Source organism: Electrophorus electricus, chromosome 13, assembly GCF_013358815.1.
Source record: "Electrophorus electricus isolate fEleEle1 chromosome 13, fEleEle1.pri, whole genome shotgun sequence".
Taxonomy (NCBI): domain Eukaryota; kingdom Metazoa; phylum Chordata; class Actinopteri; order Gymnotiformes; family Gymnotidae; genus Electrophorus; species Electrophorus electricus.
Window position 1 is genome coordinate 10,695,258 of NC_049547.1, and position 26,199 is coordinate 10,721,456.

Here is a 26,199-nt window from a genome sequence, read left to right on the forward strand (position 1 = left end):
GACAGAGTACAACAATCAATTAATTATTAGGCATAAGAATTCCAACTAAAGTCTTTCAATAGCATTTTCATGCAAGAAATCTAAAAACAAATCGTGATGTAAACCACAAAATACACTATTTAATGTAACCTGTTAAAGAGAATTCCCTGGAAGACAGAGGCTTCTTAAATATTGTTCAACCACTGTCATAAAATGTACCATATTACCTTGTAAATACCATTTATAATTGTGTGCCACTGGTTATGAACTAATGAGGCATTGTCCCTGAGTGTCACATCCTCCTCACGGTGTAGTTCTGGAGGGAGGTGGAGACAGGGCCAGTGGTTCAGGCAACAAGGGACCTGCTGAGAGGGTGGAGCAGGCAGCGCTTGGAGCCATGCAGTGCAAACAGTATGGTGCTCCACACTGGCATGCCAGAGGACGGTGATGGTGGCTTGAGTGAATTAGAACCTCCAGCCTTTTGATAACCGCACTGCTGGGCACAGAGCATGGCGTGTCCACCCCTAACATCTGTGACACCACCATACAGAAGTCTAGCAGCTGTAAAGCGAAACAGAATAGTCATATTGATGGAAGGGTGAGAAATGCACAAATATAATGCTAAGACCAACAAGAATGTTTATACAGCCTGCGAAAGCAGTGCATGGGGGCAAGGGGGGGTCACTGTTTGCTGTACCTGTTTTTCCCTGTGGGCCAGTTCTGCCATGGTGCTGGCCTGGCTGTGGAGAAGCCTTTGTGCTTGCTGCAGCTCGTGGCTAGCTTTGTACTCCTGGTTCTGCAGCTCTGTTTTCACTGTGCTAAGTCTCTTTGCCACTTTTGCCTTATTCTTCTCAAGTTTTCCCAGACACTTACTTTGCTCCTCAATGGTCTGCTTCTGTTCCATCACTCTAATCTTATTGCACCAAACACAACAAAACCTGAGTTTTTAAGGTTTTTTTATGTTCACAACAAGTAAATAAAAACATCTTCTGGCACAATACAACTTGAGTCCTATACAATATCACATCTCACAAATCTTATTATACAAATCATACATTCCAGAGGGTGTTAATAGTGCATTCCTATGTGTATAGTAGACACATTTCCATAGGTTATAAATAATGTCGAGTATTTTCATTTTCAGTAACTGACTGCCACTTAGACGTCGCTAAATAACTCTGCCTCTGTTCGGCCTGTGGGCGGGAGCACTTTTCCCTTCTACCTTCAGCTCGTTGGTGTGGGAGAGCTGGGCCTTCAGCTCAGTGGTGGAAAAGCGCATGACGCTAAGCTCAGCCTGAAGCCGCTCCACCTTCTTCTGCAGCTTCCTGCTGGCCAGGGTGGCATCATCGTGCTCCACAGCAAGAGCCGAGCGACTCCTTTTCTCCTCCTCCAGCTGGGCCACCTTCTTTCTCAACAGCTCCATGTGCAGGTCCTTACTCTCCAGCCTCTCCCTCTGGTCCTTCACCTTTCACCCAAAACAATAGAAATTATGCCAGTCAGCACTAAGAACTGTGCATCACAGGACAGGTAGGATAAAAGGGGACTTCAAAGGCTTCTTGGTACCGTTATGCCATCTAAAACAGAAACCTCTTATACACAGTGCACTGTGTTCTCCAACACTTTCAAACCTTTTTCTGAAGACTGTAGACCAGAGTTTTGGTTTCCACCAGCACACTCCCCTCCTGTCTTGTAAGTTGTTCTGCTCTTGTCAGCAAAGCCTCAAGTCTCATGTCAAAGCCCAGATCTGTTACTACATGCTCGATCTTCATTCTCTCTGAAAGCTGCTCCAGAAATTGCAGGTACTACACAAGAATTGACAAAAGAAAAGTAGATAACAACCGTCTAAGGTGCTGCTAACTTCCACTATTGCAACATTAATAAACTATCAAACCTTAAACCAAATGTTTTAAGCTGGTAAGAAAATAATCACAGTAGCAGAAGGATTTTCTGTAAACAAATGTCAGCTCACTTGCTGTTTCTCTTGGCTCAGCCCATCTTTGCTGACTCCTGCAGTGAGGAGCTCGGTCTCCAGCTCCTGCAACCTGTTCTGGAGCTGCTGGGCCCTCAGCTCTGCACCTCTCAGTAGCTCTGTCTGCCTGGCAAGGTCACATGACCCCTCTGCCAACCTAACCTCCATCTCAGCCACAGCCTGGAGCAAAAGTGACCAGCACTTACATCAGATGTAAACAGAATTCTGTACTGTACCAGACCTTCATAAGAAAAATTCCAAATAGTGTTAATACAGAGTCAGTGCATCAGAGTTGATTGTATGCAAATAATAAAAAGTACTGTTTCTGTTTGAGGGGTCAACACTACCGCATTACTGTTCTTCTGGTTTTTGCAGAGTTCTCTGAGTCTCTCCAGTATGTGTTCTTCTTTGGGCACAGCAGTTGCAGACTGAGCCCTGAGCAGAAGCTCCATCTCCTTCATGAAGGTCTCCATGCGACTTTGCAATACGTGGACCTCATCTTGGCTCCTGTGGAGCGAGTGTTCAAGGTCCTGAGAGTGCTTGCTGTTGCAGCTGGACTCCTCCCTAACAGCAGCCAGCACCAGCTCACATTCCTGCAGCTTCTTCCTCAGGCTCCGACTCTCGGCTTCCAAACTCTGCTCCCTGAGCAGCGCGTGCTCATGGTCCTGAGAAGCACAACAATAACCATATTGTTCTCCTCTGGACTAGGCACTCCAAATAAGCGTTCATGTGAGTGTTAATGGTTCTGTTGCTGTTTAACAAAGAGATACCTGTCTGAATGAGTTCAGGTCACTAGCGCGGGCTGCTGCGACCTTCTGTTCATGGTCCACATCAGCTACTAGTCGTCTCACCGTCTCCCTGCTGGCCTTGGACTCCACCTCGTGGCACTTCACACTCTCCTCTAAGGCGCTGATCTGAGTCTTCTGTCTGTCTCTCTGTTTGCAGCATTGATCCACCTGAAGACATAAGTATGTTTTAGTTACAAAGAGAATATTAAAAGCCCCTGCTGAAAGCATACATCGTGCACTCACCAATGAGATAATGGTCTCCAGGGGTTTACATTTCCTGTCTAAATCAATGGAGAGTTTGTCGGCTAATCGAGACACAAACTCCTCCCACCTCGTCTGTAAATCGCTTGCGTCTTGCTTTGCTTTGTCCCATTCTCTAAGATGTTCTCTAGGAAAGCACATTAAGTGTTTCAATTCTAAACAATTTTATGTGTCAGAGTTGCTGTTGGTCTATGATATGATGTATCAAAGAATCAGAACAACCCAGCGCTTACTTAGATTTTATCTCCATTTGCAGTTCTCGCTGTTTCAGCTCCTCATTCTCTTTGGTAAGTACTTGTAATTTCATATCTATAATGCTTTTGGAAGATGCGATGAAGCCAATCTCTTGTTCTGTGTTGTGGATACGCTCCCTGAGGGAGCTGATGAGAGAGGTCTGTCTGGCCTCGGTCTCCTTGTGCCTGTCAATTACCTCTCTCATGTCATGCACCATAGTCTCCTGAGATGAAATCTTCGATTGACAATCCAGCAACTGTTACAGTGAAAATGTGAAAAGTTTAAAGTGAAACAAACTTTCAAGAACTACTTTGTATAACATCGACTCTTTAGTGAAACGGTAAAAAAAAACAAACAAACCTGTGACTGGAGACGCTGATATTTAGACTGGAGGGCAGCTAACTCCTCCCGAGCAGATTCTGTGGCCTGTTTGTAGTGGACCAGGTGCTGTTGCATCAGAGACTCTTCCATTGCAAAGGTAAACGCCGTTTGTCTGTTTATATGATTACGAACTCACTGTTATCCAATTCTTCGCATTATCATCTTAAAATAATGGAATGTCATTGCATCCGTCTAAAGTTAGATCAAAATTATAACGTGGTTCATCTGATGATCAATTTAAACGCTACAGACTAGGAATATTTGTATTAGGCACGTGATATAAAAATTGCTTAGAGCTGGTCCAAGAAAAAATGGAAACAAGCTAAATAAGAATGCAAAATTAGCCCTATTAAAATGACATAGCTGCCTAAAGTCCGTGTAACTTCTATTATGCGTGTTGACGCTTCGCTTTATTTTTTACAAATGGGTCTCAATCTCTTACCTCATATACTTTTTTTCCACACACCTTTTATCAGAATAATTTTTTTCCACTGTTGGTTGCTGTCCTCAGCATAAGTGTCACAACGTTTCTCTTTACTTATGTTTCTAAGCAACATATCAACATTTCACTTCATCGATAGGGGGCAGCGGTGGTACGATTAGATTTTTATTGACGTTATGACAAATTAAACAAGAGTATTGCAAAACAAAATAGACATACACTTTTAGAGCAGAATTACACGTGAAAATAAACCCGAATAGAAAGAGATGATTTGCTAAAAATAAAAATTAGCTACTTAATAACACGTTTAGCTACAAAATAACACGTGAAACCGTCATTCAAGAAGGTCAAACGACAATTATTTAACTCGCATTTCTAATTCAACTACAATCACTATCACTACATTTGGACATTTCAGACATTTTCTCATCTCTTGACTTTGACATGTTACTAGCCAACTCACAAGTTTAGACAAAATATAATTTTACAAGGATAGAAAAGATCCCACAGATACATAGTGATGAACAATGTGATTAGTGATAGGTTATATAAGGTTATGATAGGACATTTTCATATATTGAGAAACAGCCAAAGAGTAATGGTTATGATTGATATAGTGACATTAGTATATAGAAAGTGTAGCTATATAGAGAGTGAACGTCTTGATTGCTGGCAGGACTGATGTTTTATATATCTGCACCATTATATAATGGCAAAAATACCCATCCATAACTAAAACAAACTGTAGGGGACTTGCACTTCACAGGCTACAAATTACTCTAAAACCGACAAAACTCATTTGGTTATATATCCCAATAAAACTATCCTTTGTCAATAGATCATTTTCCTAAATGTCACGTCTTGCACATGAAACTGAAATCCCAAGCAACTGAAATCGTCTTACATATATTAATAAACACAACACAAAAAAAATAAAAAAATAAAATTATAGATATATATATATATATATATATATATATATATATATATATATATATATATATATATATATATATATATATATATATATGGGCCATACACTGCAATTATACACTTATTACAGGTACCTAATAAGATCCATGTACCTCATATATATATATATATATATATATATCGATCGAAAGACTGTTCATTACAGTTTCAATTAGCTGTTTCTGATGTGATGTGTTTTAATGGGAAATCTTTTGTTTCTTTCGTGTTTATTGTATGGTGATTTCTCCGAAATATTTATTTATCATAAGTAACGATGGCCTGGCATAACTCACCATAATAATAAGGAGTTTAGACTTCGCCAACGCAACTCAGAGTTGTTGTTTCACATAACCAGTATGTGACGATGGCAAAGGTTGCCAGTAGGTGTCGCCGTGGAGATGGATTGTTTCGAAACCACGAAAACATTTTCGGCACAATTGCTCCGAACTGTTTCACGAAACCTCCTTTTGTTCTACATTAACAAACAGAGATTTTTTTCTGTCGCATCTTCTAACATTGAGCTTCAAATCTTTTTTTACGTGGTTTTGAACCAATCCGCAATATTACTAATACGAAATACCGTTTCCTTCAAATATTCGAAATAAACTTTATATAAAAGATATCTGGCACCCTGACTATATCGACAGACCTAACCTAGCTGGTAAATGTAGCGATGACAGCCAGTTGTGGTGTCTTTTGAAAAGGAGCACATGGTATGTAGCAAACTTTACTAAAATTAAAGTGAATGTATTCTTATTGTATTGCAATGCTGTGAAGTAGAATAAAGTTGAGCCCTTTCGGTTAGCTTGCCAGCTAGCTAGCTAACAAGACCGGAAGTAAAAAAAAATGGAAACATTGGTTTCCATTGGTGGCATGGTGTGCAGATTATCCATTTACTTTGCTACTAATTTCTACATATAACATCATGTAGTACAACATAGCTTGCTAACTACAAGGTTAGATATCTTACCTAGATTGCATGAATAGCTAACACGAATTTAGCAACTAGTCAGTTAGCTGATTGCTGTTTCCTCAGTCAAGGTCAGGAAAATGAAATTACTGACTGCTATGTCCATGCAGATAGTCACCATTTACAGGACTGATAATGCTGGAGTTTTCAACTTCTAGCTAACTAATGGATGCATAATATTCATAATTTACACAGGTACCTAGGTATGCTAACTAGGTGGTTTACAGCACGAACACCTTGGAGACTGCTGCAGCCTTTGGAGAGGGTGCATTTCTCCAGATTTAGAATTTCTGGAATAGCAGAACAGGTGCAAAATGTCCCTTGCTCTGGGTTCAAGTGTTTTCCAAATCTCTTGACTCTCAGAGCCTCGTCATGTAACCTTCACACAGACCACAAAAAGACTCATACCATTACAATCCATCATTCGAGAACCTCTGGACTTCACACAAAAACACTTAAAGGACCACTCATTTTTCACACTGAAACACCACCTGTCCTAAGTATGATACCCAAAACATGGAGTATACATATTAAGCAGTCAACCACAACATCCACCAGACCTGTGCTGAAGCAAGGAAGCATACCAAGCAAAAGGACATTAAAGGGACCAAGGACGAAACAGCCATCCAGAACCAATCTACCTTCCCCAGAAGAGGCAAGTTATTTATAAAGCACAGTTCTGTAGCCCCACTCCATATTTATGTAATATGCAGTCTGTTGAAAATGATTACCTTCATTGCACATTCGCTGACTTTTATTTTACAGGATATGATGCAATGTATTGCCTATGCAACTGCGGATCAATACCATCTACCTAGTCTTTGCCATGATCTAATGGCCAATGGCTTTTTTGAAATTAAAGACCTGCCAAGAGGTTAGACTGAAACATAATAACTACAGGTGTCTTTTTGTTGTAGGCTAACACATGCAGAATATGTTTAATGGTGATGTTAAAACTGGTTGCTAGAACTTATCATTAGCATGCAATTTTATCTATTAACACTGACCAGACTGACAGATTTTAGTGAGGTAATTTCTTGCTGTAATGTCTTCATCCGATGTGCTGGTCTACTTTGGAGCACTATATCATTATTGCATCTAACTATTTCTTTATTTAGTTATTAATTCACATAATAACAGAAATTAATTTGGAATCACTTTGCCATTGTCCATCCCCAAATCATGAAAACTAGTAATGTAAGTGGTTTCTTATCATGGTCATTTTGCAAAAAGATGCTGCTAATGTCCTGGTGATTGGAACAGAGAAGGCATCAAAACCAAGTGACACTGCTATGATGTTTTTCTTCAGGTATGTTGAAAAGCTTATTCTCTCCTGCCAGGTGGCTCCATTTTTGCCCTAACCTAAGAATGCTTTTTCGCTTAGGGAAGGCTCGGCTGTGTTCTGGAATGTTGATGAGAAAACTGTGAGCAAACATGCTTGTTTCTATGTTTCTAAATATGCATTTATTTTGCTCAGTACTTGCTTGCTTACAATTACTTGTTAAAATTTGTCAAATTATATAGATTTGATGAAAATTCATAAGCTTGTTTTGAATGTTACACATGTGTCTATATAGCCTTACAATTTTGATTTCTAGATAAAGAAAGTAATGAGAATATTGGAGCAACATGAGATTCAGCCCTATGAGGTAGCCTTGGCCCACTGGGAAAATGAAGAGATCAATTACACAGTGGGAAAGTATGTCATGTGATTTGTTTGACTGTGTATAGTTTCACACAATAATCTGTCTTACTGCACATTATAGATCCATCTTCCTTTTATGGTATAATATGATATGCTTTAATGGTTATGTGTCTAGTGGAAATTCAAAGCTGCATCGGGGAAACTTCATATTTAATAGTGAGATGGACTACAAGCAAGGACTTTTGGAAAAATTTGCATTTTCCAATGCTTTGTCTCTGTCAGGTGGGCTGGAGATTTCTTTTTGTTGCTGTTGTTTGTTTCTGCTCCAGTCTTCAATTATTTTTCCATTATAACAGCATTTTAATTTTAATTTATTTTTAAATAATAATTTTTTTTAGAACTCTTATTTTGTTGCAGTTAAGCTAGCAATATGGGAAGTCTCTCTGGATAACTTTGTGGAATCCATCCAGTCAATTCCTGAGGTATCTCCACTTATTAAATGTATACACTATATGTTCATATAAACCAGAATTTGCATTTCTGCATTTACCTAATTGATGAAATAGAGTGCATCCATTTAGAGACCAGCATTAATATGTCTGAAATGCAAAAGGACTTTGTTGAATATAAATTATTTGTTTTCATTATATATTGTCAAGACATTTATCAAAATCTGTAAAACGTTCAACTTGGATCACACTTCAGTAGTTACATGACTATTTGTACTCGCCAAATAGACACTGAAATCTGGAAAAGCAGTTAAACTGTCCAGAGCAGAGGTCTTGCAGAAAATAGGTGAACTGTTTACACTGAGGTGAGAAACCACCTGTAGAATAATTTGATGTTTTTATGTTACCTTTAGGTCTTGGGTTATGTTTTAATTTTTGTTATTTTACAGGCATTGCATAAACCTCAGTTCTGATCTTCTGATCACCCCTGATTTCTACTGGGACAGAGAGGACCTGGAGCAGCTGTATGACAAAACCTGTCAGTTTCTCAGTATCAATCGTAGGGTCAAGGTAATGATTCTGCCTCTTTTTTAAGTCTTTGGTATCTTTTCTGTAAACAAATTAAGAAAAAAACAGGTGATTTGTATAAATATGTAGTCTAATAGCCTTATAAATTTGTCAGCATGGAGTGGCAAAAACTTGTAGCTACATCAAGGTTTTCTGAATATCTTATTAGTTACCTTTGTATAGTACCTTTCTCAGACTCAAGGACGTTTTACAGACACTGACACACAGATAAGAATCGGCAGCCAATTTGCGCACAGCATACTCTTTATCGGAAACTGCAGTCTCCCAGGGGACTGCACCAGTGCAGGGGAAGGGGATGAGGTTAAGACCAGGACAGAGCTCCAACCGTCACTGGACATGCATGCACACATGCACAGACACAGGTCACGTTCATACAGGACAATTTAGAGTATCCAGTCAACTTAACCTCCATGTTTTTGGACCTTGGCAGGAAACCCACACAGAGAGGGAGAACATGGAAACTCCACCCAGATAGGGACTCAAACCTAAGACTAGCACAGGGAGGCAAACGTGCTAACCATGAAGCCACCCACAATAAATTTTATTGTGTTATCTGCATCACACCTATAACCAAGGAGAAATAATGGACGTTCCTTAAAGCTAATGCACGTATGATTTGTAGAAGTCTTTGTTGTTCTGGTGATTGTCATTTAGGTGGTGAATGAGAAACTGCAACACTGCACTGAGCTGACAGACCTGATGAGGAATCATCTGAGTGAGAAGCATAGTCTGCGCCTGGAGTGGATGATTGTGATCCTTATCACTATTGAGGTCAGAAAATGTGTGGACTCGACATAATCACTGAACTGCTGTACTCTACTGTACTACTGTACTGCTGTATTGAGCATGTCTAGCCATTTATGCTGAATTATACCTGCAACCTGAGTATGAGTTGTTTCCCCAGTGCAGAAGCTAGAGAAATTTACTAATGAAAGGCAAAACATGTAACCTGATTTAAAAATTGCAAAATGGGATCCTTGAAGAAATAAAAGAAAATTGTAGTCTGGTGAACTGTCTAAAGCATTTTAAGAAGAATCATTGGTTCCATATTCACTGTAGTTGGTGTTCCTATTATTTTGTTTATTCACTGTAGTCTACAGATGAGCAAAATATCTGGAAATAACTGGTTCATGCAAAAGTAAATATTTGCTTCTGTTTTATTCTCTTTTCTCTGAAGGTGTTGTTTGAACTCGCACGCGTCATCTGAGGAGGCAGGAGATCCACTCTTTGAGGAAAATAATGTGACTGCCAATGTGAAACTATCAAGCCAATGAAACACTTCAAACAACAAAAAAGTTTGTTTAGATTTCATAGATTAACTGAATCTTTTTATGTGTCTGATCAGTAATGTCTATGTATTAATATAGGTTTTAATGCCAAGTATCATAAGTGCTGTTATTTGGTTATTATAGTTGTATTATTTGTAGTCTTCAGGAAGTAAATATAGTGCTCCAATAGTTAAGTAAATATTTTCCCTGCAGGCAAATAAGAAAAAATAATGTGGTCATTCAGCTATTACAGCTTTATATAAATCAGTTAGCAAACAGCATATGATCATATTTTCCATTAAAGCATTATATTAAGGTGGCCTGTGTGTGGGCCCTGTTACTGGCATTTTCTTAAATGCATATTATTAATATCCCATTGTATCCTGACAGATCTAAAAGGCTTGTTCCAGTGTAACACAACTAGTATTTTGTTTTATCATTGCACTTGAAACATACTGATTAAAACCATGCTCTGAATTAAAGTCTTAAAGTCTGAATTAAAGTTCCATTGACTTTATGACTGATTCAAATTACTAATAGTCTCGTTTCTTTTAGATGCGACATTATACTATTGTATTTATAGATATCGTTTGATAAAAGAAAGTTGGAACATAAATAGGTCAATCAGCATATCGCACAGCCTATCGCAAATGTTCACATAATTTAGATAAAATGATAATTTCAGGAAGTATAAACGGGAACCCGCGCTGCGGTTGTATCTGCAGACTCGCGCTGTTGTCATGTGATTTTAACGTAATGGGACTTCGGAAAACACCAACTGCGAGTCCGTTGAGAGTGGTGGTGCAACGTTTCCGACGTTAAGTATAATGTGAAGACGACACTGTCTGTCTTATAAGGAAAGAATAAGGTAAGATGTTACTGAAAGCATCTTTTAGAAAAAAAAAGAAAATGAGCGAACCCCAACTTGCTAGCTAGCTAACGCTAACCAGCCGACACTAGTTAGAAGTGAAACTCGCCAAGTTTGTGAGCATCTTTCTTTGCCACACGGCATTTTCCTTATCAGCTCCCTCGTTATGCAATCTGGAGTTACTTGTTTGTTACTTACTTGTGAAAATAAACGCAATAGTTTGAATGATATAAAACCATCGCATTGAAAGCCATAAATGTATACCCTTTCTGAAGTTGATCGTCAGATGTCAAAACCGTCTCTTCTGCTTGGCGCGGTTACGGCAGTTGCCATGGCCATGGATGGTGACTTACAGCTAGCTACTCTGCTATATCGCTATTAAATTCACGTTTCATACTACCTATCTGCCTATATTTACGGGTTAGTATATCAGCGCATCTTTATTGAAGAGAACTACTACCTTGAATACTCATGTTCAAGTAAATAGCTGATGTCATATAACCTATTGGCCTACATGTGAAGATGTAAGACAACAGATACAAGAGGATTAATCTCTGTGGCTCGTTAATTATATAGGCTATAAACAAATGCCAGGACTAATGATATATACAGAATTAATGATAAACGCTAATGTGATTAAAATGTTCTCAGTTAAATAGAATGAAATACAATTTTTAAAATGGCTTAGAATGTCAGCTTTTTAAAAAACAAAAAACTGTTTGATGTCTACTTTGTTTTTGTGCAGGGTGAAGAATGGAGCTAGCCCACCACGGTCTTGTTCTGCTACAGCAGCTCAATGCTCAGCGGGAGTATGGTTTCCTGTGTGACTGCACAGTGGCCATCGGGGATGTTTATTTTAAAGCTCACAAGGCTGTTCTTGCTGCTTTTTCAAACTACTTCCGCATGTTGTTCATCCACCAGGACAGGTAAAGGAAAAAAAACACTTGAACGTGTATTTTTTCTGAGTTGTTCTACAGTTGAATGTTTTGTCACTAATGTTTTGATTTGTAATCATGGTACATGTGAGTAGTGGGGAAAATGTAAGGTCAATTTTACTTCCTTTTTTCCAGTGAATGTGTACGCCTGAAGCCCTCAGATATACAACCAGAAATCTTCAGCTATCTGCTTAATTTGATGTACACAGGAAAGTTGACCACACAGCTGATAGATCCTCTTTGCCTGGAGCAGGGAGTAAAATTCCTGCATGCATATCCCCTTTTACAGGAGGCAAGTCTTCTTATTAACCCAGAGTCCCATTGTGTCCCTTTGACCAACTCTCTGTATGGAATTCAGATCTCTGATCAGCCATGTGGTATGCCCTATACAAACACAGTATGTAAATACCACACCTGGTCCAAAAGTGAAACCCTGGCCAATGACTTTTCAGAAGTTCCTGAAACAAAGGTCAACAATGCAGATGTTTGTAGTCTAGAGTTGCCCTCTGAGAACACTGTGAATTCCCAACATTTCACCTCTGGTATTATAAGGAGAAATGCCTCCTTCAGGAAGCAATACGTATGCACTCACTGTGATAGTCGGTTCAGCCAGAGATATCTACTAAAGGAGCATCTACTCCTCCATGCTACCCAGGCCTTTGAACATTGTATATCATCTGTGGTGGATGGCTGCACTGTGGAACTGGAGCATCATGAGGGGGAAGATGAGGCTTTGCGTATTGATAGCGACGACATAAGCGATACTGAGCAACAAATGAAGAGGGAGAAGACCCCGCCTCCCTCGGACATTGCTGATATTGACAACCTGGAAGCCCTCGAGCGTGAGGTGAAGCGACGGAAGTTCGAGTGTCCAACTTGTGGCCGCAAGTTCATCCAGAAGAGCCACTGGCGGGAGCACATGTACATCCACACGGGCAAGCCATACCACTGCAGCACCTGTGGGAAGAGCTTCTGCAGGGCTAGCCAAGCTGCGCGGCATGTCTGCTTGAATCAAGGTGCAGAGTCGTATACCATGGTGAACAAGGAGAGCATGGTGCTCTGTGGTGGGGAGGAAAACAATCAGGTTGAGGCACTTTTCCTGTCTTCAAGCAGACCCTATAAATGCAGTGTATGTGCACTGCCTTTTGGCAGCCCTTCTGAGGTCTTCAGACATCAGTGTCCAGCTATAGCAACAGTGATGGTCACGCAAGATAACCCCTCTGATGAACACAGAAAAAGCAGCTCAATAACTGAAGAACCTGTTACTGACCAGTAACCATGCCCATTGAGGAAACTTTGCAGAAATGGAACTGGGTACATGAATTTCTTGCCCCCAGAAAAAAAAAAAAAAATTAATTTTTATATTTTGCTTTCTCTCTTTATATCTGTTTGTGTGTGAAACCTGTTTTGCTAAAAATCTAACAGTGCATGAGGGAATGTTATTGTCTGCAAAATATTGATGAGTAAACCAAACTGAATTTTATGATCTCAGTTCTGGCTTTTTCAGAGAGGGTGTATAAAGAAATTTGTATCCCATTAATTTATTTATTTATCTGAAGTGGTTTTTGGAAGAAGTGTTTTCATTATTTTAGTACATTTTTGCACTTGCTCTATATAATAAAAATATTGACCATGGACCCTTTTGGGTTATTTTATTTAAACAAAATGAGCATAATTTGCATTAATTCATACAAATTGTAGAAATTCATTTAAAAATATGATCAGATATATTTTTGTTTAGTTCTGTGATGGCGGCAGTTGAATGGAAGCGAGAGGTGGGGTTGCAAAGAGGTGCTCTTTATTATCCATTGCGTTCGTGATAACAAGCTCTAAACAAAACAAATTGTAGAGGTCTTTACTCTTCCTCAGAAAGATGCGATGACTCTGTTTACCTTGATCTAGAAGGACCACTAATGTGCAGCCCCGTCTCCTGGGATCTGTGGGTTTAAATATGGCAGAGAGTGAATAAGGAACATGTGAAGGTAATCAGTAATCGGGGACTGGGAACGTGGCAGGTACGAGCTGTGATCCTTAGCAGGAGTGGGCGTGTCCCTCCTGCTATCTGGCTGACCAAACGTGACAAGTTCATTGTTAATACAATTTCTTAGAAGATGTACAGTTACACTATCTATTTTGATATCTGCAGAATTGGATGGATTAAAATGTTTTGAAAAATGGAATGCTCAGGCATCTAAAATGCTTTGAAAATGTTGCCCAGACAACACCATTGAAACAAATAAGATATCATATTCAACCCCATTAGCTATAGTAACAAATATTATGATAAGTGCTCTGCATTTATTATGCGTTTCACTGTTTGAACTGGTCAGTTCTAAACAGGCATAATTTGCCTAACACAAACAAGTATGATTTAAAAGAATGATAATACAATGCAGAATGTCTTCTAAATAGATAGCAGGTTGATAGTTCATGTATCACAGTGAAGTTCCTGTGCAGCATAAAACCCAGTTATTAGACAAATTTAGAGATATAATTTATATAATTTAGTTAGGCTTCTAAAGCATCTTAATGTATTTAAAGTTAATGTGAAGTTCAAGCAATCTTGCTTACTAAAGATTTCTGTTCGCTTTAATATAATAAATACTTTTAACTCAAAGTGTACGGCTGTTCCATGCATAGATATTGCAGAGAAACTGTTTCCCCCTGAGGTATGGCATAGTTCATACTTACATGTGCATTGTTTTACTCACTACCCACCTCTTTAGAAATACTGATTTGTGTTAGTCGTTCACAAGCTCCATTAATGGCCTGTTTCTAACCACAGGACCACAGACAAGCCAGCTGTGACACTGATGTGCCTGATACAATCAAATCAGCACAACACCCAGTATAATGCTTCTACCATGTTAGTGTCACTGCTATGTTGAAAATGATCAGCCATCCAAACGAAGTGATATAGCCAGAAAGGGTAGCAGTTGGGAGTAATTGCATAGCTACAAGATCTGTGTACTAAAGTGGGTTTAGCGCATATGTTTAAATAATTTATATGTGGTGATCAGGTTGATATAGATATAAAATCAAATTTTAGTAACTTCATTGTTGTAATGGATTGCACCAATGAATTTCAAGGCCTTTATGAAAACTAGCATACAATTATAGGTCAATTAATTATATTTTGTGCCAGTCCTAGACTACAAAATTGCTTGGACACAAGATTATTCTTCTGTGCATCTGGACTTGCATTGTTTCTCAAGTGTTTGGTCCAGTATTAATATTAAGGGCAAAGGATTTTTAACTTGTGCCCCAAATCTTTGAAATATTGTTAATGTTGAGGTTGCCAGCAACTGACTGAAGCCTCTTGCCTCTAGAATGACATTCGTTTGAAAGATTTGGACTGTGCAACCTTTTAATGAAACAATTAGATTAAAACCAGGTATCATATTGTACAGTATAAATGTTATTATATTTAAAGAGATAAATATGGTTACTGATGGTATTAAAGCATCTAACAATGTTTATTAATGATATTTGTCTCATCATACTGAACAATTTTGTGTTAGTGTTTATGCACCATGTCATTTGGTTCTGTCACAGAAAACTCATCTCTAATATTGTCTATGACATCTTTCCACATATCATGTTCCCCTTCTGGTAGGGACTTGGCTGTCTTTTCCATGGGGATATCAGTCTCTTCTAATGCTTTGCTTACTATTTCAAGACTGTGTCCTCTTTGGAGTCTGCACTTTGTTCTTCATCAGAAACTTGTTCAATCATCTCAGTTGCTTTTAGCCGTGGCTCAGTTAGAGTTGGAAGTTTAAGTGCAACCTTGTCTTCAAATTATGCCTGATTTTGCCTTGCGATTTCTTCTGGTGCTACAACTGGTGTTTCTAGTTCATTCACTACTGTATCATTTGCCAGTGTTCCTTTCACTTGTGTAAGAGTTGGTAGATGAAACAATGCTGGAACCATTGTTAGTCTGGACCCCTAGAGCCACTGTTGGCAGTTTTATTTGTTCTTTAACAACCAATGTTGTTGTTGATAACCATATTCTTCTTTCAAAGGTGTCACTTCCATCACTGTTACCACTGGTGTTAGAGTTGGTGTTTTTACTTTTGTTTAGTTACTACAGATGGTTCTACTTTTATTTTTAACACAGATGTTTCAGTCTTTGGTGCACAAATGCCAACTGCACCTGATGTCTCAAGCTTTGTTTCCTTTAATTCTATACTAATGGAACAACTGATTTTTACTCCACTTGGTCCACATCTGGCGTTTGTACCACTGGGATCACTTCTACTTTTAATTGTGGTTCATTGACTACTGCTGTCATTACTGTGGACCCCACTTCTTTCACCAATGTCACAAAATTGGTCTGTGGATGAAGATTCCTTTCCAAATGTGTCCTCATCAAGATTTCAGTTTCACATAATGATTTTCACAGATGGTATTTGTGCTCTTTCTCTATATCCACTGATGTTTGCACTACTTCTGCAGCTACAGACATTTCTAGTGGTAGTTCTTTTACTTTATCTGCCACTGGTGTCTTGACTTGTGCGTCCTTTTTTTTTAGACGCCTCCGCTAGCACTTCTGCTTCCTTTGACACTGGCAAAAAAGCTGGCAGTTGGACTACTGCTGCCCTTGTTGCTCTCTGTGAATCTTGGCGCACTGCTTGTGTTTCCCTCAGTGCCAGTGTTTCTACTGCAGTGATGCCTGCAGCTATTTCTGGTTCTTTGATTAATGTTAAAAAGTGTGATTGCACTTTAGTATCTTTAATCACTGACATTTCAGCAGTGGGGATCGTATCAAAAATCCTTGGTACTGATGTCAAAACTCGTGTTTCTGTTTGTACATCAGTTATTACTTCCACCTTAACCTCTGTTACTACGGGTGTTTCTATCTTTGATTCAGTTACCTCTGGTCTCTCTACTTCAAGATGACTCTTTACTTGCTTTTCTGCCTGTGGCTGTGTGACTGTCTTAATTTTATTCTTAATGAACATTGGTTCTGTTACCTGCTCAGCTGACTCTGCTGTGTCTTCTTGAGTACTGATTATGGTTAATTCCTCTTTTATTTCCATCATAGCTAGTGTTTCTATGGCCAATGCAGAAGCTGCTGTCTTTGCTACCTTCAGTTCAGTTCCTACTTCATATTCAGTCACATATGGAAAGTTTGTGTACTTTTGAGAACATTCTATTATTTGAGATTTATGTTTACTTACAAGCTCACACACTTCTGTAGCTACTGGTTCACACAGTTCAGTTAGTTCAGGTTTGAACAAAGCTTCTTGCTCATGTTTAACTATTAACTGGACCTCAGTGGTCTTATCAGATTTTTTCATACTTACAGGCTCACTTGAAGTCCCTATTGCTCTGCCACCACAAAATGTTTCTTCAGAACTCTGAATGCTTTCTACTGGCTCCTCAGATATTTCAGATTCCACTCCTGGCTTAGCAACTGTATAGTTTTGTAGTTCACATGTGTTTTCAATATCATTAGACTCCTTATCAGTAGTTGAAACTACCTTAGAGCTATTTGCTTCCCCTACATATATGATAGATATCTCTGAAATTGTTTCAGTGACTTTCAGATAATTTTCCATTACTTTCTTATCTTCACTTGATTCATTCTCACTTTCAATTTCTTTTTGTAGTTGCTCTATGCCCCTTTGAGGTTCAATTTTAGTATATGGAGTACCTGTCTTTGTAGTGATTTCAAAATCAGTTTCAGGTTTTGCTGTTCTTTCATTGGTTTCTGGAACATTATTCAAATGTGTGTCAGAAATCATGGATGCAGCATCCACACATGCTCTTTTAACCTGACGTGTCATTGGTGATTCTTCTTCCACAGATTCTGGAGCTGCCTCTTTGATATGTGTATCTGCACTCAGTTCAGAATCCTTCTGACTTTTTGGTTGTGACACTACTGTGGTATTGGCCAATGATTGCCTTCCTTTTTGGGCAAATTCAATTTGAAGACTTGGTTGCTCACAGATGACTGGTTCTTTCCTACTCACCTCCTCCTTTTCACCTATGCATTGTTTTGTTTTGAGATCTTGAACAGGAGTTATCTCTGTATTTATATATTTATCAAGGTCTATAGAAACCTTGGATATGTCTTCTAACTTCTCAGCTGCTCTACCTTCATCATTGGTAACAGTTTCAAGAAGAGAGGCTTCCTTTGCTGATAGGTCCTTTTCCTCACATGGTAACTCATTTAAATTTCCTGAGATGTTTTCAGCTTTATTGCTGTGAAAAACATTCCTAGTAACAATTTCCCCACTCTCTTCTGCTGATATAGGTTCAATCTTATGTTGCCCTGTTGCTCCTTTTGTGATTGCTGCTACTTTGTCATAGATACCTGCTACAACCACTGCAGCAGTAAACTCAAGTTCTCTTTCAACATTTGCCATTGCTGTTTTTAACTCTGTATTCATCACTTCAGCTTGAATATCATGGTATTTCATAAAATGTAGTGAAGGAACATTTCCCATTTGAGCATAATTTTTCAATTCTTCTGCATCTAGCTTTACAGAATTTGAGATTGTTCTAACTATGCTAATTGTCTCTGGACATACTACAGCTGAAGCAAGAACATCACTCATTTCCTCTCTGATTTCATGTATATTGGTATCTTGCCCTGGGACTATGACATCATGTGTTACAGTTTCAACTACTTCAGCTAGTGTGACTTGAACAGCATTCTCTAACATTTCTGATGCTTTGTTTATAGCACTGTCAGACATACAGAATATGGTGTTGTGCACTACACACTCATCTATTTCAGCTTGAGTGACTTCCTCAGCATCAATAGTTGATAATTCAAAATCTGGGAGTTTTTGCTCTTTTTCACCTTCAGCACATATTTCCTCATAATGTGCTTGCTGTTCACACACAGCTTCCTTTATTGCTGTGTCCAGTGGACCCTCATTCTCAGGTCTATTTATATTCTTTGTAATAACTTTCTTCTCAGTAGGCTGACATTCACCTTGTAATGCACCCTTAAATGCCACTGGCATGTGTTCCTCACTGCGATACAGTACTTCAATTGGATATTCTTCCACCTGTACCACATTTAAGATTTCATCCTTTCGGCTTTCCTTAAGCAAATCTGTATGCATTATTATAGGTATCTCTGCTTTCTTCTCAGTTTCAACAAAATGTGTGTTATCATCTGAAACTGCTTCATGGAATTCAGATTCTAATTCACTGACTACAAACTCACAGACCTCATTTGTTGCTATCCCTACTGCCTTGGATTCTTCTGGCAAGTCTATACAGACCAATTCTGTTGGTACAGCTTCATTAGTCTCATGAATTCCTTCAACTAAGGGCAAAGAAAGAAATTCTTCAACAGCGTCAATGTCCTGAGAAACAAGTCCTATACACATTGGTGTAACTTCTGTTTTTTCAGGGGCAACTAAAACGTTTGTCTTATGTGATACAGTTGACTCTACAACACATGGAGAAACTGAGACTAACAGAGTTTCTGGGTTTCTGTCTGTTGTTTTGAAGGACAGAACACTTGGAGTCCTACAGATAGTTTCAACAACTTCCTGAAGCACTACATCTGCATCTGTCATATCATATTGGCTTGGTGCTGGTGTTATATTTCTAGATGTTTTAGGGGACTCTGTTAGGTGGGAAACTGCTGATACCATTTCAGTATTTTCATCCTCATTAAAGTGATCAGTTGTGGGTTCAGGGGCAGTCACTGCATCAGCTGTCAGTTCTATAATATCCTCAGCTAACGTGTCATCTTGAGTTGTCCACTCAGTAGAGGATACTGGTGTTTGAACACTTTCCTCGATAATTCCTTCCTCTGGAATGTCACTGAGTTGCTGATGTTTGCTTATGAATTCTGTCAGGTCTTCAACATAATTTGGGGGATTGGGTATAAATGATGGTCCACCAGCATATGAAAGTGTCAGTGAAAGATTTTTTCCATTAGAGTTGTCCTCTTCAGTCATGGGATACATCTCTTTCTTAATTGTAAATTTGCCTGTACTCTCAGTAATCTCTTTCAGGTTTTCGGGTTCCATTATTTCATATTCAGATAGTGGAACAACCACTGGTGTGTCATCATCTTCAGTGTCCGTTGCTATGCCTTTGCCTGTTTCATCCGAGGATGAGTGTTCTTGCCACCCATTAGACGTCCTCTTTTTTCGTCTTGAGATAAGATTCTTTATAGAACATGAAGATTCATCTTTGGAAAACTCACTGTCTGAAGGTATCTGCTCAGGTGAACCACTTTCTTCTGTTCTGACCTTCCTTTTTGGAGTAACTAGTTTTTTGAGTGATTTCCATGTGGATCCACCTTCTCCTTCTGCAGGACTCTCAGTGTGTTCATTGGAAGATGATAGATGATCAAAATCACCTTCAATGGAGCTTCCAAATAGTGATTCTGTTGTATTTTTGAGCTCATCTCCCTTGTCTTGGGTTTCATCATCAAAATGAAATGTTTTTCTGGACCTCTTCTTGATAGACCCACCACATATCAGGGTTTCCCAGGAAACTGCTGAGTCTAATTTCTTTTTTGATTCTTCAAACTTAGCATCTGTAACCTGCTCTTCCTCAGTAGGCATCGGTTGTTCTACCTTTGCTTCTTTTTCCTGTTTTTGGACCTTCATTAATTCTGTGGATGATAGAAGACTTTCATTCAGATATTCTCTGGAGTTGATCAAATTTGGTTCAACAGGTTTTGTTTCTTTCTGTCTTCTTGAAAAAGACCTAAAAATCCTCCTAAATGGACTATCTTGTACTTTTTCTTGTTCATGGGGATTCATTAGTGCTTCGTCAACTACAGACATGCCCTCATGTCTCTCACCGGCCTGTAAATCTTTACTTTCTTCAAATGTAAAATTAAACACATCTAGACATACACATGTACTATCTTCCTGTGCTGCCCTATCAAATGTTTCACCTTCTTCTTTGTCAGTTATTTTAATTTCTTCATGTCTATTCTCTTTTGAAGCCTCTTCCCCTTTTCTTCTCTTTCTTACACTAAGCCAGATTCCTTGTGTGAAGAATCGCTTAATTTGGGAAGTGGGTTCCTCAGGCTCCAGGCTTGCTGGGACCTCCTTCACCAGTTCTTTATCAGGAATGACTTGCTCATTATAATCTGTGATTTCTGAGATTTGACCACCTGGCATTTCACTGTCTGTCTTTGGAGAGAGGTCACTGTTCTTAGACTCAACACTTATTTTACCATTAATTGACTCCTTTTGCATCTCTTCTGCATCCCTTTCCCTTATGCAGACAGAACTCTCTTCTGTGGTGTCATTGGAATCCTTTGAAGGACTTGTGATTTTTGCATATTGCTTATTTGTGACTCGCTCCTCTGAAGCAGTAGTGTCACACTTGTCTTTTTTCAGAGTGAACTTAAATCCAACAAATCTGAATATTTTTTTGAAGCCAACTTCAATGTCATTCAGTTTGCTGTCAGCCTCAGTTCCCTCTTTCATTGTCATGCCATCTGCATTAACAGTTTCCTTGCCTACATTATCAGCATTTGTCTCAGAGACATAACCTTGAAGATCTTCTATCTCAACACCATCTTCTTTCAGTGTCACAATCCCAGATCCAACTGAAATTAGATGAGTTGTGGTATAATTTGAGAGTTGGGGGAAAACAAAAACTTGTGTTCACTATGGGTGTCAACTGAATTTTGAAATGTAAAACAGTACATTTACTTATAAATGGAACAGTAAACAAAAACATTTTGAGGCCAATAATAGTGATAACATACTCACCATCTCCAATGACCCTATCCTCACAGTGGCCATTTAACTCCTCAGACTGATTTTCGTTCTTCTCTTTCAGGCCTGAGTCTTGCCCATTGTTCTGTAGCAACTAGAAACACGGTCTGACATGTTAAGATTTCCACCAAAAAGCAAATTTAAATTGTTCTACTAAAAATGAAAATAGTGAGAGCATAGTAGGTTTAAATCAGGAGAACCTTCACCTTAGTAAAAGTTTCCATGAGTCACAGTCACCCATTGACTTTTTTTGAAAACTGCATAATACCAGTCATGATTCAAGAATATATACTAAGATGAAATTGCTTGTAATGTTGAGGAGGCAGAGCAGGATGCGGGGACGAGTTGAGTAAAAATAGAGACATATAGCACACACAACAAAGAAGACGTAGCTCGCAGGCTATTGGGGTTAAACATCAACAACATCCATGACTAGACAAGAGCCTTGTATACGAGCATGATAATGACACAGAACAAGGGTCAGGTGAGAAACACGAGAGGACGTGACCATGCAAAAACACGAAGACTTCGAGGCGCAGGAGCCGTATAGTGGCATTGCTGATATGAACATCAAAAAGAATCAGCAATAATATTGCATGTTTTAGCTGTTATAGCAAAAATATTCTTAAAATGGAATTGTATCACTGACATTACATTGCGAGTTAAATGAGAAGAACTAAAGCTCTCTCTGTAGGTTCAGATTTATACCACTTATTATACCAACCAGATTATATAAAGTTGTTTTATTATCATTTTAAAATATAATGTATTTCAAAACACAGACTTGGTTATCTAAGATTTACTGTCAATAGGTTAACAGGAAGGACATCACATGCCTTGTCAAACACTTTTTGAGTACTGCACCATGAATGTTCCTCAAAGCCAATGTTTCCAATTCAAGGCATTATAAACCACTTTTGATATTTACAGATATTTTGTAGTTGTGTCTTAATGTATAGGAGAATTTGTGCATTCAACATGCATATTCACTTTGGCTGTATAAGCAATATAGCATTTTGTTGTGGTCAAGCTATTGCTGACCTTAAACGTCATGTGGACAATAGATAAGAGTGTGTTCACAACTAGGCTTTAAAATGTAACATTAAAAGCAATATATGTTTGTATTAACCTTATTTTGGCAGTTACGTTTTCCTTCACAACATCCACTTTGACTCAGATGTTGTGTGTGTGTGTGTGTGTGTGTCTAAGTACAATTAGACTATATTTACAAAAGCAGAGGGACAGAAAGTGACACAATAAAAAAGCTCACGTTTGCACAAATGAAGACTCACTTCTGCGCAAGTGAAGTCAGATTTATTTTAAAAGCATTTATTATTATTTTTGAGATATCTGTTGCTGTTTAGAAATTAAAAGATTTCTAAACCATGTTAAGGGACTAAAAGTATTTTAAAATCAAGCAGGCATACATTAATCTGTCCTCATAGCACATTATGGAGATGTATGTTAAAAGGAGATGTATGTTATGTAAGTAAACAGCAGCAGCCATTGCAAGCCTGTTTTTTTTTGTTGTACTTTGTCTGATTTAAATAGATAAATAGGTTAATTAACTTACTTGCTAACTGCATTAGTTTTGTAACTCTGCTGCAAAACTAAAGAAGCAAGCAAACATGAATTGGATGACTAGCTTCACTTTGTGGGAAAAACAATTAGTGAAATTTGATGTTTCACCAAACTAAACCAGAAGTCTCTTGATCAGCAATAGGCTCTAAGACATTCTAACAAGCTAATGTTACATGTAGTTTATGTACACCAAACTATATCAAATGTAATTATTTATATTCATCTTTCTGAATCATACATTTTGCACACAGCTTTGCTGAGGTGGCTAATATACAACAACAGATACCCTCTTGAAGCAAAAACAAACCCTTAAAAATTAAAACTGAGTGAGGAAAAACTGTCAGTTGCACAGCATTATTGACCTCTCTCTGGGGTGTTTTATCAAAAGCTTCTAATAACTGCAGGAGTGTGACCAGTTACCTCAATGCTGAATTGTGACTAAACAGAGGCCCTCATTTGGGTTCACCATGACATGAAGCCTCTAATGTCTCAATCCTAACTACTGCACTACTTTTATAGATTTCTAGTCATAGATGGCTGTGGCACTGTGGGCAAAATGAACAAAAATGTTGTGGCTGTTGTGAGAGCACACCATACATATAAACCACTACAGAATCCTAAGAACAGAAGAGCTCATTCGGTAATATCTTATGAGTGGATATGAACTCAACATGAATTGATGCAAAAAAAGACACTGGCTATGTAATAGTAACAAAATGCCACTGCATTGTAGAAGAAATATGGAATGTACTTTGTTTGCTCCTGAAACTGGTTCTCCTATCATTACTGATGATCTGGCCAGGGATGGTAATTGTGGATCTATCCTAAATCCTGCATAAAATTCATTAAAATTCAAAGAGAATATAGGTCACAGTGGCAAGTGGTAATTTATGTTTAGTGTTACAAATTGCAGTGGTAGCTTAGTGGTTACGATGCTTGACTTATGAGGGGATGGTTGCTGGTTCAAGCCTCAATGCTGTCTAATTGCTCCTGTTGGACCCCTGAGCAAAACCCTTAACCCTCAAGTCTTGTTGGATAAAAGCGTCAGCTAAATGCAAATTATGTTATGATTACCTTGTATGTTAAAAACAAAAGTCTTAAGTTACAAGTGAATAACAACAACAAAATCATTTTATTACAAACATTAGTCAGAGACGTTCTAAATGTACATTCTTCAAGCTAATAAAATAAATCAGTACGATCTTGAAACTAAAGCATCAATTATCTCTGTGAAGAGTAACAGAGACATCTCATTTTCTGTTGCATTGAGACTGACACCATGTTTAACGGGAAATCGATGCACATGCTATTTCGAGTGCAGCCGCAGGAAATTCTATATTTCCTTTGGGAGAAGAGTGTCAGAAATGTGCCACAAAACCAATTAAGAGTACGTTCAAAATATTTATTCTTAGGTTATGTTAATGTAGTTTTATAAATATATAACTGAAAATTAATAATTGACAAATGCAGCCAATTAGCTAGAATGGCATTAACGTTATCCCGTATCCTGACACTAGCATCATGCCGTCATAGGGTTACTAGGATTATTCACTGCAGTAGCTGCTGCAGCCAAAAAAAAAAAAGTTTTCCGCAGTTTTTACATCTAGTCCACAGTACTGTTTTCCCTGTTTTACTACAACTGTATTTTAGTATTAGCTACGAGGCAACACATGTCATTTAAAAGCATTTTCTGCATGGTTTGTAATCAGTTTAATCATTATTGTCCTGTTATCACCTTGTCCTCAGCGATGTCATCTTGTGCCTTATTCGGTCCTGTATTTTGTTCGTCATCTTCTTCCTCGAATTTGCCGAAACGCTGCGATGAAGAGGTCGCACCCATGTCAAAGAACCTCTTCTCTGTTCCTGGTCTGATTTAAGTTCGATACGTTTTCGGCGACAACAAATATACAGCACTCGGTCACTGACCACGGAGTAAGCGACCCCAATGCAGTTGGACTCACAGTTGATGCGGTTGACTCGTTAGTAATGCTTTTTAGAAAGCATGCCACTCTTGCTATCACATGCAGGGGGCAGCGGCACGCCTTGATACATCAGTGAGGGTAAGAGATGACTGCGGGAAAATCATTTCGCAGTTTCATTTGTCGAATAATCGAATTCGACACTGCGCCCGTTTGTAGATATCACATAGATGTAGCTTGTTTCACAAATACCAGCAACATTGTTCTTAGCGGTCACCGCAGCATATATATTAACGGCATTGCTTAATGTGCTGCAAGACTCCTTATGGGCTCTAAAGCCACAGCTGCATACGCACACCGTGTCTAATAGAATGTTTGGAGTTTCTCTTTGAAGTAACTACCACAAGTACCTTGATTAACTGATATTCAAATTTCACTACACCCCCAACTTTGCAGATAAGGCTTGAAGTCAGCGTCTACTGTGAATATAAACATAGAGTGAGTGGCTAGTTTATTATTTGTACTTACAGTTAATATTAAGACTTCTATTCAGTAGAAAATAGGCTACCAATCCTCAGAACTTAATTGACTAATTTACTGATGGTAGCTTGTCTTCTTGTCTGCACAGTCATGTCTTATTTTCAGTGGCCTATTTAAGAATTACCTGTTTTAAAAATGGTGAAGTCTCAATGTTTCTGTATGTATATAATAATGCATATGCACCAGTATATATTTGTTTGTGTTGTATTCTTAAGTGTTTACATAAACAGTATTTACAAGTGCTTTTACAGTATGTACATTAAAACATTTCCCTTCTGATGTGATTAAAACTAGAACTAACTTTGGGTTCTTGTTAACAAATAAAAGGCTTATGAGAGTAGCCTGTGAAATTTAGTTCATCCTAAAAAGCTGGTAGAATGACTTTTATTATCTGGGTCTCTCTGCCTGTGCTGACCTTAAGGGCAGACCTCTAGCGATCAGAGACCTCTGCTCATTAGGAAAAATTTGTCAAACATTTTGGCATTCAAAAGCAAATATTTAAAAAGAGCTGACTGGCTGGATACAGGGTGATTTGAGATCAAGTGGCTCTTCAAATGTGTTTTCCTGGAAAGATTTATTGAGCATAATGAAATTTTAAGTTTAAACACAGCCATGTGAATCAAATATCACAAGCATGGTTAACAATTTGCACAAAATGGCCTGAAACTGTTTCCTCCTGTTCCTCATCCTACAT

General features: G+C 38.4%; 4 protein-coding genes across 8 annotated transcripts; 2 read left to right on the forward strand and 2 right to left on the reverse strand.

Annotated features, from left to right (window-relative positions):
• Positions 1-75: 75 nt before the first annotated feature.
• ccdc170 (coiled-coil domain containing 170) lies at positions 76-4,706 on the reverse strand. Its single transcript, XM_027011215.2, has 11 exons — positions 4,055-4,706; positions 3,592-3,724; positions 3,231-3,487; positions 2,980-3,124; positions 2,719-2,904; positions 2,296-2,613; positions 1,949-2,128; positions 1,608-1,781; positions 1,202-1,444; positions 677-892; positions 76-540 (listed from the first exon to the last, which is right to left on the reverse strand). Exons 1-11 carry the CDS (start codon positions 4,057-4,059, stop codon positions 283-285), a joined length of 2,115 nt encoding a protein of 704 aa, XP_026867016.2. The 5' UTR covers positions 4,060-4,706; the 3' UTR covers positions 76-282.
• rmnd1 (required for meiotic nuclear division 1 homolog) lies at positions 3,153-10,463 on the forward strand. Of its 4 annotated transcripts, none has more exons than XM_027011225.2 (12): positions 3,153-3,284; positions 6,555-6,651; positions 6,762-6,870; positions 7,230-7,305; positions 7,381-7,420; positions 7,595-7,695; positions 7,817-7,923; positions 8,059-8,123; positions 8,379-8,455; positions 8,540-8,660; positions 9,333-9,449; positions 9,856-10,463. In XM_027011225.2, the coding sequence occupies exons 3-12, from the start codon at positions 6,765-6,767 to the stop codon at positions 9,883-9,885; spliced, it is 840 nt and encodes a 279-aa protein (XP_026867026.1). In that variant the 5' UTR covers positions 3,153-3,284; positions 6,555-6,651; positions 6,762-6,764; the 3' UTR covers positions 9,886-10,463. The 4 variants fall into 4 exon arrangements, with proteins under 4 accessions (XP_026867026.1, XP_026867024.2, XP_026867027.1 ...); XM_027011223.2 differs by lacking the exon at positions 3,153-3,284 and adding an exon at positions 5,450-5,739 and having other exon boundaries at positions 6,192-6,651; XM_027011226.2 differs by lacking the exon at positions 3,153-3,284 and adding an exon at positions 5,450-5,739.
• A 248-nt stretch (positions 10,464-10,711) lies between these two features.
• On the forward strand, positions 10,712-13,346 carry zbtb2a (zinc finger and BTB domain containing 2a). Its single transcript, XM_027011218.2, has 3 exons — positions 10,712-10,814; positions 11,560-11,740; positions 11,885-13,346. Exons 2-3 carry the CDS (start codon positions 11,568-11,570, stop codon positions 13,023-13,025), a joined length of 1,314 nt encoding a protein of 437 aa, XP_026867019.2. The 5' UTR covers positions 10,712-10,814; positions 11,560-11,567; the 3' UTR covers positions 13,026-13,346.
• A 6-nt stretch (positions 13,347-13,352) lies between these two features.
• akap12a (A kinase (PRKA) anchor protein 12a) lies at positions 13,353-25,002 on the reverse strand. 2 transcript variants are annotated; one of them, XM_027011185.2, is made up of 3 exons: positions 24,782-25,002; positions 21,460-21,559; positions 13,353-13,686 (listed from the first exon to the last, which is right to left on the reverse strand). In XM_027011185.2, the coding sequence occupies exons 1-3, from the start codon at positions 24,884-24,886 to the stop codon at positions 13,487-13,489; spliced, it is 405 nt and encodes a 134-aa protein (XP_026866986.1). In that variant the 5' UTR covers positions 24,887-25,002; the 3' UTR covers positions 13,353-13,486. The 2 variants fall into 2 exon arrangements, with proteins under 2 accessions (XP_026866986.1, XP_026866985.2); XM_027011184.2 differs by lacking the exon at positions 13,353-13,686 and adding an exon at positions 16,076-21,293.
• Positions 25,003-26,199: the final 1,197 nt, after the last annotated feature.

Excerpts from the sequence above, each read along its gene's own strand:
- zbtb2a (XM_027011218.2), top strand. The coding sequence starts at position 11,568 with ATGGAGCTAGCCCACCACGGTCTTGTTCTGCTACAGCAGCTCAATGCT. Across the intron at positions 11,741-11,884 it reads TTGTTCATCCACCAGGACAG|TGAATGTGTACGCCTGAAGC; the intron begins GTAAAGGAAAAA and ends CCTTTTTTCCAG.
- akap12a (XM_027011184.2), bottom strand. The coding sequence starts at position 24,886 with ATGGGTGCGACCTCTTCATCGCAGCGTTTCGGCAAATTCGAGGAAGAA. Across the intron at positions 21,560-24,781 it reads ATGACATCGCTGAGGACAAG|TTGCTACAGAACAATGGGCA; the intron begins GTGATAACAGGA and ends CCGTGTTTCTAG. Across the intron at positions 21,294-21,459 it reads GGATAGGGTCATTGGAGATG|TTGGATCTGGGATTGTGACA; the intron begins GTGAGTATGTTA and ends ATCTAATTTCAG.
- rmnd1 (XM_027011223.2), top strand. The coding sequence starts at position 6,202 with ATGCTAACTAGGTGGTTTACAGCACGAACACCTTGGAGACTGCTGCAG. Across the intron at positions 7,924-8,058 it reads CAATGCTTTGTCTCTGTCAG|TTAAGCTAGCAATATGGGAA; the intron begins GTGGGCTGGAGA and ends ATTTTGTTGCAG. Across the intron at positions 8,661-9,332 it reads GTATCAATCGTAGGGTCAAG|GTGGTGAATGAGAAACTGCA; the intron begins GTAATGATTCTG and ends ATTGTCATTTAG.
- ccdc170 (XM_027011215.2), bottom strand. Across the intron at positions 2,905-2,979 it reads TGGAGACCATTATCTCATTG|GTGGATCAATGCTGCAAACA; the intron begins GTGAGTGCACGA and ends TTATGTCTTCAG. Across the intron at positions 2,614-2,718 it reads ACCTGAACTCATTCAGACAG|GACCATGAGCACGCGCTGCT; the intron begins GTATCTCTTTGT and ends TGTGCTTCTCAG.